The following is a 15,293-nucleotide window of genomic DNA, read 5'->3' as shown; positions in this document are numbered from 1 at the left end:
TAGACATCAAGATTCACTAGATGTATCTTATTAAAGTGAATTTCTAGAAAAATAAAAAGTTCAAATTAGCTAAGTAAATGAAGTTTAAATGGAATGTTTTCACAGGTGCTGGAGAAAATTTGGAGAATACAATGGCAGCCTTTCAGCAGTAAGTATATAAAAAGGTATTCTTTTACAGTTTATCTTTATGATAAAGATTCACAAAGTGAAGATAGTATACACATAGCATCCACTTGTGACAGTTGTTTCTATTTTATTAAAATTGCTTTTTTTTTTTTTTTAATTTAGCTAGTCTGAAGTGTTACAAAGAGTGTTTGGCTTCTGCATAACTGAAAAACTAGATCAGAGTTGTGGGTAATCAAAAGATACTATAGTTCTAAAGCTGAAAGAAGACATTTGTAACAAGGAACATACTGTGTGTAATGCTAATTAGTCTTGGAGAGAAAGAGAAAAGGAGAAAATGAAACAACTGTTAACACTGATTGCTGCTTATGAATAGGGTTATGTGTCTACCCTGTAATTCTTCTACAGACCTGAACCTATAATCTGGTCTTTCTTGTTTGAAGCTTTATGAGTGCTGATCTTATTTTTCTGAATAAGATAAACTTTTTTCAGTGTTTCAATTATTCATATTTCACATAGATCTCTTTTAGGGCACCTCACAGAGAAGCAGCAGGAGAGACAGGAATGAAAGCTGATTGATACCTTGTTCTTTGTCTTAGAGTAAATGATCATCATCAGTCTATGGTAATGGTGAAAACACTGTTTTATTTTCTCTGGAAAATAAGGCAGGGAATATGAAAAGTTAAACCCCATGGAAGACATTACCTTTCCATATTTAGTAAGAAAAATATTTTCTTATATATTTATTCAGCCATGTTTATGCATACAAATGGGGCTAAGAAATCAGGAGAATTTGGCTTAAGTTTTTGTTCTGTTTCTGTTTGTCATCATTCAAAGACACCTTAAAATGTAGATGTGGCTGGCTGACTCAGTCAGTAGAGCATGTGACTTTTTATCTTGGGGCTGTAAATTCGAGCCCCACTTTAGGCATAGAGATTACTTAAAAATAAAAATAACAAAAAACACCTTAGAGTTTATTTTTCCTGTTATCAGGTCCAAATGTACTGGTTTTCCATATTCTATTTCATCTAAATCCTGTCTTCCTGTGTTGTCATTGTTTATTCTTCCTGTTCTACAATACAGTGCATTTGGCTATAATCCCCAAATTCTCTTACATCTCTAAAAATGCAAAAACTTTCCTCCTGTCTGTGGAAAAACCTTTCCAGACTCATTTAAATTACTCTTAAGTTAAAAAAAATCAACGAATCACTTTATTTGTACAGTTTACACTGAGATGCATATTGGGTATGTACCCAATATACTATGATTTATCAAATATTTGATGCCTGGGATGTAGTGATATATATAATATCTGGGGGATAAATGCTTATAACTTTGAGTGATTCTAAGCATTCTTTATGTTTAAAGTATATTGTTTTGTAAGTTTTTCTCCATATTTTTGGTTAAATTTTTACCAACCACCCTTATTTATAACATTAAAATACTTGGTTAGAATAAACTATTCCTAAGGATACTGTATTTGTATAATAAGTTATTTATAAAGATGGAATGTAAATAATTTTATCTTTGAAGACTGTGATCGTCTGGTAAGTTTTTTGATGTTCAAAGAATGTCTGATTTAGGTGGTTTTTACTTGATAGATACAACATTACATTTACTATGTTTAGTTGTTGTTTGTCTTTTTATTTTCTTTGTTCATTTGTCTTATTTCTTAAATTCCACATATGAGTGAAATCATATGGTATTTGTCTTTCTCTGTCTGACTTATTATTTCACTTAGCATTATACCCTCTAGGTCCATCCATGTTGTAAGTGGCAAGATCTCATTATTTTTTATGGCTGAGTAATATTCCACTGTGTGTGTGTGTGTGTGTGTGTGTGTGTGTGTGTGTGTTGTGTGTGTGTGTGTATCACATCTTTATTCAGTCATCTGTTGATGGACATTTGGGTAGCTTCTATATCTTGGCTATTGTGAATAATGCTGTAATAAACATAGGAGTGCATATATCTTTTTGAATTACCCATTTTATTTGGGTAAATATCCAGTAGTGGAATTACAGGATCATATGGTAATTTTATTTGTAATTTTTAACTTTTTAAGGAACCTCCATATTGTTTTCCACAGTGGCTGTGCCAATTTGCATTCCTACCCACAGTGCACAATGGTTGCTTTTTCTCTACATCTTTGCCAACACTTGTTTCTTGTGGGGTTTTTGTTTTGTTTTGTTTTTTTATTTTAGAGAGAGAGAGCAAGTGGAGAAGAGGGGCAGAAGCAGTGAGAGAGAGAGAGAGAGAGAGAGAGAGAGAATGAATCTTAATCAGGCTCCACACTCAGCATGCAGCCTGATGCAGGGCTTAATCCCACGACCCTGGGATCATGACTTGAGTTGAAACCAAGAGTCTTATGCTCAATCCACTGAACCACCCAGGTACCCCATTTCTTGTGTGACTTGTCTTCTGACAGGTGTGAGGTGATATCTCATTGTAGTTTTTATTTGCATTTCCCTGATGATGAGTGATGTTGAGCATCTTTTCGTGGGTCTCTTGGCTATCTGTATGTCTCCTTTGGAGAAATGTCTTTTCATATCTTCTGCTCGTTTTTTAAAAAATGTTTTATTTATTTTTGGGAGAGAGAGACAGAGCATGAGTGAGCGATGGGCAGAGAGAGAGGGAAATAGAGAATCTGAAGTGGACTCCGCACTGACAGCAGAGAGCCTTATCTGAGGCTCGAACTCATGAACCACGAGATCATGACCTGAGCCAAAGTTGTATGCTTAACCGACTGAGCCATCCAGGTGCCCCTTTTCTGCCCATTTTTAAATTGCATTATTTGGGTTTGGGGGTGTTGAGTTGCATCATATTTTACATATTTTGGATACTAACCCTTTATTGGATATGACACTTGCAAATCTTCTCCCATTCAGTAGGTTGCCTTTTAGATTCGTTGATTATTTACTTAGCTGTGCAGAAGCTTTTTATTTTGGTGTAGTCCCAATAGATTAATTTTGCTCTTGTTTCTCTTGTATGAGGAGACATATCTAGAAAAAATGTTTCTAAGGCTAATGTCAAAAATATTATTGCCTAGGTTTTTCTCCTAGTTTTATGGTTTCAGGCCTCACATTTAGTCTTTAATCCATTTTGGCTTTATTTTTTGTGTATGATGTAATAAAGTGGCCCAGTTTCATTCTTTTGCATGTAGCTGTCCACTTTTTCTGCACCATTTGTTGAAGAGACTGTCTTTTCCCCAATAAGCTTAATTTTAACCTCTTTTTAAGATTTGTTGTTGGTAGTGGTTTTTGTGTTTTGTTTTATCTTATGTATGTATCAGTGCTCTTGCTATCAATCAATACTTTTGTTTTCATTTAGAAATATTCTGTTAGTTCCTTAACTAATATTCTATTAGTTCTTAACTGCTAGGAGTTGTTTTTTTTTTTTTTAATAGCTGCTTCATGAGCAGCAAGAAAAAATCATGTAAACATACTATTTTCAAGGTACAGTATATTTAAAAGGAGTTATAATATATAACCGGCAAAAGATAGATACTGTGCTTAAGTACGGTATATCTTTGATAGGATAAGTAGTTGAGAGAGAGATAGTAAAAATATAATGAACAGCTAAAATTTAGATCTTATTTATGTGCATGTGTAGACATACACTTTACAGAGCATATATATTATGACACAGAAGTGAAGAGAAGAAGATATTAAAGAAAATATAAATAGTTGGTCGGGGAAGCCTGGTTAAGATTCACCAGAAAATTGAAAAGATACCAGGACTAGAAGAGTTATCATTTGGTACAGAGGAAGAAGCTATTTTTAAAATGTGAAGTGTTTGGGTGCCTGGCTGGCTTAGTTGGTAGAGCATGCAACTCTTGATCTCTGGCTGTGAGTTTGAGCCCCACATTGGGTGCAGAGATTAGTCAAAAAAAAAAAAAAAAAAAGAAAGAAAGGAAGAAAGAAAGAAAGAAAGAAAGAAAGAAAGAAAGAAGGAAAAAAAGAAGAAAGAAAGAAAAGAAAGAAAGAAAGAAAGCGGAAAAAATGTGCAATATTTCAGATTAAGATGTGAGGCTATGCAGACAAGATATGTCTAGGAAACTGAAAGGACCTTTAAGAATGTATGGAAAATTAATTCATTATAGTGGGGCTAAAGAAGTAATTAGGACTGACAAAGAAATAATTGCATCTCACAATTGCTTCCTTGCTTGCTTGCTTGCTTTTTCTTTCTGTCTTTATTTTTTGCATCTCACAATTTACAAAACGTCCTGTAATGTGGTTTATAAAATGCTTTCACAAACACCTTAGGTTATGAATATAGCTCCTCTGTGATTCCTTTGGTAGCAAGAATCCTTCCATATTGATCTCTCAGTCCCTAACACCTAGTTCTGGTGCTAATAGACTTACCAGTTGCTTACCAAATGATACGTGGAATGGGGAACTTAAGAACAAAGCAGAATATTAACAGAAGACAGATGAAGGAGACAGAACCCCATCCATAATAAGCATAGAACCAAAAACTAAGGAACTGTAATACACACACACACACACACACACATTTACTAAGCCCTTGAGTATATAAAATCTGGCTCCTAAGAGGTAATAAAACTAGGTTATTAAACCAGGCTGCCTTTGTAAATACCCACGGGACAATTTGATCCCCATGGTATTAACATGAATGGTAAAAGTAAGAAACAAATTGTTTTAGCAATAGCTGGAAGTGTAAGTTGGCAGGCAGTCAAAGTAATTAATCAGTGACCTGGTTCTCATGCTATGTTTTTCAGAATATCTAATTAATACAGTACTAATTTCTCATCTATGAAATGGAAATAATAATAAACCCCAATGTTGTGAGGAATTAAAGAGATTCAAATAAATTCCTTAATATAGGGTCTGTTTTAAGTTGTTATGTATTGTTTCTCTGGAATTTCAAGTAATTTCATATCTTTTAGAGCTAGAGTTTTTATTTCTTTTTCTGGTAGTATTGAAGCCTTGGCTTCCTTTTTTCTATGTTTGTAATCAGCTTGTTAGAAATTCAGCTATATTATAAAAAGAAAGAAATTCAGCTATAAAATATCTAGTGCTTCAATTGAAGTAGATGCATATTGTTATTTATGGAAAATTTTGAAGGCCAAAGTAATAAAAAAAATTTCCTTTTTCTTGCTATTTTCTAGCTATTTCTGTATCAAATTTGGGATAATTTTATTAGGATAATTTACAAATTGTCCTGGATGCACTTACTATTGCTCTGAATTTTTATTAGCTTATTAATAAGAGATAAGCATACAATAAGTGGAAAATATTTTTTATATGAATTCCTAAACATTTCTAAAAATAGCCAACATTTCAGCTAATGGCAAGCTTAATACTTAGATTTCTTAGGTAGAAGGTATAATTTTTTTTTAATACAGGAAAATATAGTCTCTGCTCTTACTCTCCCTTCACATACTCAGAAAAAAATAACAAAAGAAAAGAAAAAGAAAGGAAGATATGTACAAGCCCAAAAATTAGTAGTAGCAATTTTTTTTAGTTATATAAAGGATTTTGGGGTTTTATTTCAAAACTGTTTGCTGGCTGTATATATTGCTTACAGTTTCTACATTTTTTATTCTTTTTTAAAAAAACTGAACACAATAACAACAACATTTAAGGAAATTTAAAAATACAGAAAAGTAATTCTATGAACCTAAAATCTGTTTTTGTTTGCTTATTTCTTTTTGGATTTTATTTTTATCCATTTGTGGTTCTAGCAAACACAATTGACAAACAAATATTCTCTTTTAAAGGTGGATATCCTTTAGAAGAGGACACATAAAGGTAATTATTTACATCTTAGTAAGAATTACATTAAGGAGCCAGGTTTGTTTTTCTCCTAACAACTAGTAGTAATTAGGACACTGAAAAGGAGTGTTAATTAGGGAGGAGTAGGGGAGCAGTATGAGATTTTGGCATAAGGCATCAAGTGGCCTTTGGGATGGGAATTGGTGTTGTTGTTGTTGTTGTTTTTTAAGTTTATTTATTTATTTTGAGAGAGAGAGAGAGCACGTGCATACAATCAGGAGCAGAGAGGGAGGGAGAGAGAATCTCAAGCAGGCTCTGCAGGCTGTCAGCCCAGAGGCCGATGCAGGGCTCAAACCCAGAAACCATGAGATCATGACCTGAGCTGAAATCAAATGTCAGATGCTTAACAAACTGAGCCACCCAGGCGCCCCTAGGATGGGAATTGGGAATGGGATCCTAATTGGAGTGGATCATCAGAGGTAAGTGAAGTCAGAGAAAATGGGTAAGTGGTTGACTCCAAAGGCAAATTTTGGCAGCTACATAATTTTAGAATCATTAGATCTGGGATGGCCAAGGATCTTAATCTTCTAATCTAGGTCCCACTGGATTCCACTTACCATGACTTCATTCTTTCTTTTCTTTTCTTTTCTTTCTTTCTTTCTTTCTTTCTTTCTTTCTTTCTTTTTCTTTCTTTCTTTCTTTCTTTCATTTATTTTGAGAGAGCATGAGTGGAGCAGGGGCAGAGAGGGAGAGTACCCCAAGCAGGCTCCGTGATGTCAGCACAGAGCCCAATGCAGGGCTCAAACTCCTGAACCTACAGATCATGACGTGAGCCAAAACTAGGAGTCCAACGCTCAACTGACTGAGCCAACTAGGTGTCCCTCATTCTTTCTTTTTTAACCAAGTGAATTAACACACATTTAAAAAAAATTAAGAAATGGGGTGCCTTGGTGGCTCAGTCCATTAAGTGTCCACTTTCAGCTCAGGTCATGATCTCGTGGTTTGTGAGTTTGAACCCTGTGTCGGGTGCACTCTGTGCTGACATCTGGCAGCCTGGAGCCTGCTTCAGATTCTATGTCTTGCTCTCTCTCTGCCCTTACACCACTCATACTGTCTCTCTCTCTCTATCAAAAAAAAAAGAAGAAAGAAATGCGTTGGATACCTACAATATGCCCTACATCGTGAACATTAGAAAATATGTAACAGACATAGGCCTTTCCTCTAGGAATTTAATATACAGTTGTAGAAACCTGACCTCTTATGAACCACTGGTATTTGTGGTTTAAGTGCATGGGAATATATTGCACAAACATAATTTATCTACTTTTGTGTCTTCTCACCTCCTCTGCTCACCACAGCTCTACTCTTTCCATTCTTGAATTTTAAAAAAGTGTTTCTAGAACTTTCTCCCTGTTTCACCCATGTTTACTTTTTCTTCATCTTGAAGTGTCACCCGCGATGATTAGTGCATAAAGTGCTATGTGGGCATTTTACACATTCAGAGGTTTTTTAACAAGTAACTTACAGAGTACCAGCTGTGCAAGGTCTTGTGTCCGGGCACTAGGAATACAGTAGTAAACTAGATCTAGGTTATGATTTCACAGTTCATGAGTTGGAGCCCCATATTGGGCTCTGGGCTAAAGGACAGGGCCTGCTTGGGATTCTCTGTCTCTGGTCTCCCTCTCTCTTTGGCCCTCCCATGCTTTCTCTCTTTCTCTCCCTCTTTCAAAAAGGAATAAATAAACATTTAAAAAACTGTTTTGTGTTGTATAAAATATACATCCCATAAAATGCAAAATCTAAGTATATAGTCTGATGAATTTTTTTTAATGTTTATTTTTGAGAGAGAGAGAGCAAGCAGAGGAGGGTCAGAGAGAGAGGGAGACAGAATCCGAAGCAGGCTCTAGGCTCTGATCTAACAGCACAGAGCCTGACATGGGGCTTGAACTCACGAACCGTGAGATCACGACCTGAGCCCAAGTTGGATGCTTAACCGACTGAGCCACCGAGGAGGCCCTGGCCCAGTGAATTTTAGTATGTATGTACCTTTGTAACCACCACCCAGATAAAGATACAGAACATTTATAGCACCCTTAAAGGTGTCCTTGTGACCTTTCCCAGTCCACACTTGTTGGACACTTGTCCAACTTGTTGCCCCTAGATAGCCATTATTCAATTTCTGTTATTCTATATTTCTATTATTTTATGATAAATTGATTTTGCTAGTTCCTGAAAACATAAATGTAATCATACAGTATTTATACTTTTGTGTCAGGTTTTTCTTTTTTCAGTTTATATCTGTAAGATTCACCCATGATGTGTGAAGTAATGTTATCTGTTTTTTAATAGCCAAATGCATTCATCCCTCTCAGATATATACTTAGCAGAAGTGGAATTGCAGGATCACATGGTGGTCTATATTTATACCTTCCAAAGTGATTGTACCAATTTATATTCACACCAGCAATACATGAGGATTCCAGTGCTCCACTGTCTTGCTAATTTATTGTCAGGCTGTTTAATTTTAGCCATTCTAGTGGATATGTAATGCTATCTCATTGTGGTTTTAATTTACATTTCCCTGTTTGACATTTGATTTTGGACATCTATTCATACACTTACTGGCCATTTGGAAATCCTCAGCTGTGAAGTGCCTGTTCAAGTTTGTGTCTATTATTTTATTGTATATTGTCTTTCTGCAAAAGGCATTTCAGGCAAAGGGAGTATTCTTTTTTGTTGTTTATTTACTTATTTTTGAGAGAGAGAGAGTGAGCATGGGGGATGGACAGAGAGAGACACAGAGAGAATCACAAGCAGCTTCTGCGCTGTCAGTGCAGAGCCAGATGTGAACCCATGAATCGTGAGATCATGACCGAGTCAAAACCCAAGAGTCAGATGCTTAACCGACTGAGCCACCCAGGCATTCCAGGCAAAGGGAGTATTTAAAGAGTGTGGGGCTGCTTGGAAGGTAAGGTACGTTGTAAGGAGGTACAGAGAGCTGATAGTGTCATCACGGCTTTGGGAACAAGGAAACTGAAGCATAAAGAAGCTAAATAACTTGCCCAAGTAAGTGGCAGACCCCGTATTTGAACACAGACTCCAGTGTCTATACTTCCCGCCCCCCCCCCCCACTTTATTGAGGTATAATTGACAAATAATATATTTAAGGTATTTAACCACTGTGCCTGAGTGGCTCAGTTGGTTAAGCGTCTGACTTCAGCTCAGGTCATGATCTCCCAGTTTGTGAGTTCGAGCCGTTCGGGGTCTGTGCTGACAGCTCAGAGCCTGGAGCCTGCTTCAGATTCTGTGTCTCCCTCTCTTTCTGCCCCTCCCCTGCTCTCTCCCTCAAAAATAAACATCAAAAAAATATACAGTGTGATGATTTGATATGTATATATATTGTGAAGGGATTCTTACAATCAAGTTAATTAACACATCCATCACCTCACATAATTACCCTGTTTTTGCTCAGTGTTTGTGCTCTTAACCACTGTGATATACCCTTTATAAAAGTGATAGGATCTTAGATGTGAAAGGAAACTTAGAGATTGTCTGATCTGATCCTTTCAATTTTTCTTTTTTCCCCAATTTTTAAAATTTTATTTTATCATGATAAAATATACGCAACATAAAACTTACCATTTAATTAAGTGTACAGTTCAGTATCATTTAATCTTCACATTACTATGCAACCATCACCACTGTTAATCTCCAGAACTTTTTCATCTTTCCATATCAAAACTCTGGACCCATTCAATTACTAACTCCCTTACCTTCTCCCCCCAGGCCCTGGTAATTACCATTCTACTTTCTATTTCTATTAATTTGACTATTCTAAGTACCTTTATATAAGTGGAATCATTGAATATTTGTATTTTTATTTTTGGCTTTTTTCACCTTGCATAGTACCTTAAAGATTCACTCATGTTGTGGCATATATCAGAATTCCTTCCTATTTTTAAGATTTTTTTATTTTTATTTTTAAATAATCTCTTCATGCAACATAAACCTCAAGCCCCAAGATCAAGAGTTCATGCTCTACCGACTGAGCCAGCCAGGCTACCCAGAATTCCCTTCATTTTTAAAGGCTGAATAATATTTCTTTGTAGGTATATCACATTTTGTTTATCCATTCATCAGCTGATAGACAATTAAGTTGTTCCTAATTTTCACTATTATGAACAATGCTTCTATGAACATGGTTGTATAAATATTTCGGGTACCTGCTTTCAGTTTTTTCTTTGTGTATTCAGAAGTGAAATTGCTGGATCATATGGTAAATCTGTGTTTAGTTGTCTTGAGGAACTGCCATTTTATATTCCCACCAACAGTATACAAGCGTTCCAATTTTTCCACATTCTGGCCAATACTTTTTTTTTTTTCTTTTTCCCTTCCCTTCTTCCTTCCTTCCTTCCTTCCTTCCTTCCTTCCTTCCTTCCAAAAGTGTGTGAAATAGTGGGATTTTTTTTTCTTTTTTAAAGTTTAAGTAATCTCTAACCCAACATGGGGCTTGAACTTATGACCACGAGATCAAGAATCACATACTCTTCCCGTGGAGCCAGACAGGTCCCTCTGATTGTGGTTTTGACTGGATTTCCCTAATGATTAGTGATGTTTATCTTCGTTCCATGTGCTTATTGGCATGTCTTCTTTATAGAAATATCTATTCAGTTCCTTTCCTCATTTTTGAATTGGGTTATTTTCTTGTTGTTGAGGTTTTTTTAAGGAGTTCTTTATATACTGTAGATATTAATCCTTTATCAGGTAGATGATTTGCACATATTTTCTCTCATTCTGTGGGCTACCTTTGTACTTTGTTGATACCATCCTTGGTACACAAAAATTTTTAATTTTGATGAAGTACAGTTTGTCTTTTTTGTTGTTGTTGTTCTTTTGTTTCCTGTGCTTTGTTGTCACAGCCAAGAAATTATTGCCAAATCCAGTGTGGTAAAGCTTTTCCTGTATGTTGTCTTCTAAAGGTTTTTTTCTTCTTAGGAGTTATGGTTAGGTCTTTGATCAATTTTGAGTTTATTTTTCAATGTGGTGTTAGGTAAGGATCCAACTTCATTCTTTTACGTGGGGATATCCAATTTTCCCAGCACCATTTGTTGAAAAGACTATCCTTTCCTCATTGAATTGTCTTTTGTACCCTTGTTGAAAATCATTTGACAGTATATGAGAGGGTTTATTTCTGGACTCTATTCTGTTTCATTGATTTATATGTCTGTCTTTATGCCAGCACCATATTGCTTTGATAACTGTAGCTTTGTAGTAAATATTGAAATCAGGAAGTGTGAGTCTTCCAACTTTGTTCTTTTTCAAGATTGTTTTGACTCTTTGAGTTTCCTTGAGATTTCATATGCATTTTATAGTTTATTTATTTATGTTTAGTAATCACTGCACCCATAGCGGGGTTCAAACTTACAACCCTGAAATAAAGAGTTGCATGCTCTTCTGACTGAGTCACCCAGGTGCTTCTCATATGCATTTTAGGATGGATCTTTCTATTTTTGCAAAATCATTGGGATTTTTAGAAGAATTTCATTGAATGTGTAGATCAATGTATCTTAATAATAAGCATTCTAATCCACGAATATGGGATGTCTTTCCATGTATGTGTATCTTATTTAATTTCTTTCAGCAGTGTGTTGTAGTTTTCATTGTACAAGTCTCTTATTTCCTTGGTTAAGTTAATTTCTAAGAATTTTTTATTCTTTTTGATGCTATTGTAAATGGATTGTTCTGTTATTTCCTTTTCAGATTGTTCATTGTTAGTATACAGAAACATAACTGATTTTTGTGTGTTGATTTTTTTTAACTTTATTTATTTGTTTAGAGAGAGAGAGTGCATGAGCAGAGGAGGGGCAGAGACAGAAGGAGAGAGAGAATCCCAAGTAGGTTCCTCACTGTCAGTGCTGAGTCCAACATGGGGCTTAAAATCATGACCTGAGTGGAAATCAAGAGTTGGACACTTAACCGACTGAGCCACCCAGGTACCCCTATACAGCAAGTTCATAGCAAAGCAGGAACTGATATCCAGACTTTTTTTAACTTCTGATCCAGTGTTTTATTATTTTTATTGTTTTTAAGTTTTTATTTAAGTAATCTCTACACCTAATGTGGGGCTCAAACTCTTGACTTTGGCTCAGGTCATGATCTCACAGTTCGTCAGTTCGAGCCCTGCATCAGGCTCTGCATTGACAGCATGGAGCCTTCTTTGGTTTCTATCTCTCCTTCTCTCTCTGCCCTTCCCCCACTCTCTCTCTCTTTCAAAATAAATAAATAAACTTAAAAAAAAAAAAAAGAGTTGCATGCTCTTCTGATTGAACCAGCCAAGTGCCCCCTGATCCAGTGTTCTTTCCATTATACTGGGTTGTCAGGAATATGGATACCGGGTTATGGAAAGGGGTAACATGATTCTCTTGTTATGTGTTTACTTTAGAATATTTTCACATCAATAAATCTAGTAGATGACAGTGTAGAGAAATTTTAGCGTTAAGAGATTTTTTTGCTATTTGATTTATAACTCCAAATTTTTACATCTGACAAAGTTAAGTTTACTTAACTTTCAGAATGTCATTATTCTTTGCATTTCTTCAGTGCAGTTACAATTGGAACTGATATGCTGGAATTGGACTGCCATATCACAAAAGATGAACAAGTTGTAGTGTCACATGATGAGAATCTAAAGAGATCAACTGGAGTCAATGTAAACATCTCTGATCTCAAGTACTGTGTAAGTAACAATGCATGATAAACTACTATCTAATAGATACTAGAGCCTGTAAGATTATTAAAAACAATGAATGCCAGATAGTGTTTCAATAAATAATAAAAAATAAATGATAGTGATTAAATAATGAATGTCAAAGAAAATTTTAAAAACTATTCTAGGGGCACTTGTGTAGCTCAGTTCGTTAAGCATCCAACTTCAGCTCAGGTCATGATTTCACGGTTCATGGGTTCAAGCCCTGTGTTGGGCTCTGTGCTGACAACTCAGAGCCTGAAGCCTGCTTTGGATTCTGTGTGTGTGTGTGTGTGTGTGTGTGTGTGTGTGTGTGTGTCTCTGCCCCTCCCCTGCTTATGCTCTCCCTCCCTCTCTCTCTCTCTCTCTCTCTCCCCTTCTCTCTCAAAAATAAATAAACATTAAAAAAAAAAAAGAAAACTATTCTAATTTCCAGTGAGGATTTGTACTTACTACAGACACCTGTGGATACATTTTGGAGACTTATTTTTATAAATATTTTAACAAAATTACCAAAGTCTTCAAATGTAAAACTACTAAAATTCAACTTGCTTGAAGTATTCTACAATTTATTTGATCAGATTAAATATATGAATTAATTTTAGTCTTCAAGGATAGGAAATCTGATTTTAGTGGTTTACATGCCATTATAGTAAAGACTGATAAATGGATGGGAAAAATAAATGCTTTGTTTTACCACCTAAAGAAAACTTATGTTAACAGGATACTATCTGTATGTATATCTTGTATGTTTTTTACATGGTTATGATCCTACTGTATATTATGTATATTGTGTTTTTAAACACTTTAACATTATGGCATGATACACATTTTTCCATGCTTTCTCATTTAACAGACTTTAGTTTTTAGAGCAGTTATCAGCAAAATTGAGCAGAAAGTACAGAGTTTCCACTAACTTCTGAACCTTCCCCCCCCCCCCCCCCCCCCCCCCCCCCGTCAACATCCTGCACCAGAGTGTTACATTTGGTACAATCTATGAACCTACATTAACACATCATTGTCACCCCAAATCCATAGGTAACAGTAGGTTTATTTTTATTTTTTTAATGTTTATTTATTTTTGAGAGAAAGAGAGAGAGTTTATTTATTTTTGAGTGGGAGAGAGACAGAGAGAGGGAGACACAGAATCCGAAGCAGGCTCTAGGCTCAGAGCTGTTTGCACAGAGCCTGACGTGGGGCTCAAACTCACAAACCACGAGATCATTACCTGAGCTGAAGTCAGACGCTTAACGAACAGAGCCAGACAGGCACCCCAGTAGGGTTTATTCTTAATGTTGTACATTCTGTAGGTTTTAACATATAACGACATGTACGTTTTAATGTGTAATAATATGTATCAACTATTACAAGTGTCATACATAATAATTTCACTGCCCTAAAAATCCTTGGCCTGTTCATCCTTCCTGCCCCCCAACCCCTGGCAACCATTGATCTTTTTATCGTCTTCATAGTTTTACCTTTTCCAGAATGTCATATTGTTGGAATTGTTTGGTATTTAGCCTTTTCAGATTCCATGCTTATTTTTCATCAGCATTTTAAATGACTGCAGTTATTCCCTTGATTGGATATGGAGTTATTTTTAACCATTCCTCTTCTGTTGTTGGGCATTTGAATTAGTTCTAAGTTTTTTTTTTTTAATTTAATTAATTAAGAATAAAATAAAATGCCACTTAAAAAAAGTGTTTTAAGGATTCTAAAATCTGGGACTCATGTCTGGCTCAGTTGGTGGAGCATGTGACTCTTGATCTCAGGGTCATGAGTTCAAGCCCCATGTTGGTCGTAGAGTTTATCTAAAAACAAAGTAAGAATTAAAAAAAACACAAAACAAAAAAACAAGAGAGTTCTAAAATGTGATAATAGAGGAATTCCCGTTTTTCTGTACCCTTACCATTATTGAATATTATAACAAAAATTTCCTAAATTTTAATTTTAATTAGCATTTATTTATTTGTGAGTTTAAAGATTCTTTTGTTTGATTGTCATTGTTTAAAATTGTCTATTCTTGACACTTATCTACTGAGATATTTGTATATTTATTATTGAGAAAAGGTCCATATTAAATAGTACAGATTTCTTTTCTTATAAGTTGTGAAAGAAAGTAGTTCTATGATTGATTTGCTGTTTGGGATATTCTGCTAAAGAGTGCCCTATGTAAACATAGGTAATGTTTTATTCTTTTATTTTTTGAAGAAGCATATCTTTATCTTAATGTAAGACACCAAAATACTTAAAAAAATTTTTTAAATACTTTTAAATTTTGAGAGCTAACTTTTTTTTTTAAATCATATCTTTTAAAGGAACTCCCACCTTACCTTGGCAAACTGGATGTCACATTTCAAAGAGGTAATATTTCCCATTTGCAGCTTAAACATTTACATTAAAGTGTATTTGGTATTTGTTTATACTGAGAATTAGATATACATGTGTGTTCTCTTGTCATAGTAAATTCCAGCTAAAAGTACTGCCCTCAGTACCTACTCTTTCAGACCTACAGATCTGAAATCTGGACCCTAAGATGATAAAGGCTAGAGATTTAACTGGCTCATTCTATTTAAATTTATGTACAGGTAATTTAAGACTGTATACTTAAAAAAAAAAAAAAAAAAGCCTGAATACTAATTATAAGAAACCCAGATACTATTAGGGATGCTTTGCATTTCTAAAGCTTC

At 35.1% G+C, this 15,293-nt stretch overlaps 1 protein-coding gene across 1 annotated transcript in view; it reads left to right on the top strand.

Annotated features, from left to right (window-relative positions):
• Window positions 1–15,293, top strand: part of GDPD1 (glycerophosphodiester phosphodiesterase domain containing 1) — a 49,624-nt gene that overhangs the window by 13,057 nt on the left and 21,274 nt on the right. Inside the window, exons 2-4 of the mRNA XM_007086734.3 lie at window positions 106–148; window positions 12,459–12,594; window positions 14,922–14,967. Coding sequence (XP_007086796.1) covers window positions 106–148; window positions 12,459–12,594; window positions 14,922–14,967 — 225 coding nt within the window. The remainder of the gene's footprint in view (window positions 1–105; window positions 149–12,458; window positions 12,595–14,921; window positions 14,968–15,293) is intronic.

The sequence above is a fragment of the Panthera tigris genome, chromosome E1, assembly GCF_018350195.1.
Source record: "Panthera tigris isolate Pti1 chromosome E1, P.tigris_Pti1_mat1.1, whole genome shotgun sequence".
NCBI classification, from domain to species: domain Eukaryota; kingdom Metazoa; phylum Chordata; class Mammalia; order Carnivora; family Felidae; genus Panthera; species Panthera tigris.
The sequence above is the reverse complement of the archived record's forward strand: the minus strand, read 5'-3'. Positions and strand labels throughout refer to the sequence as shown.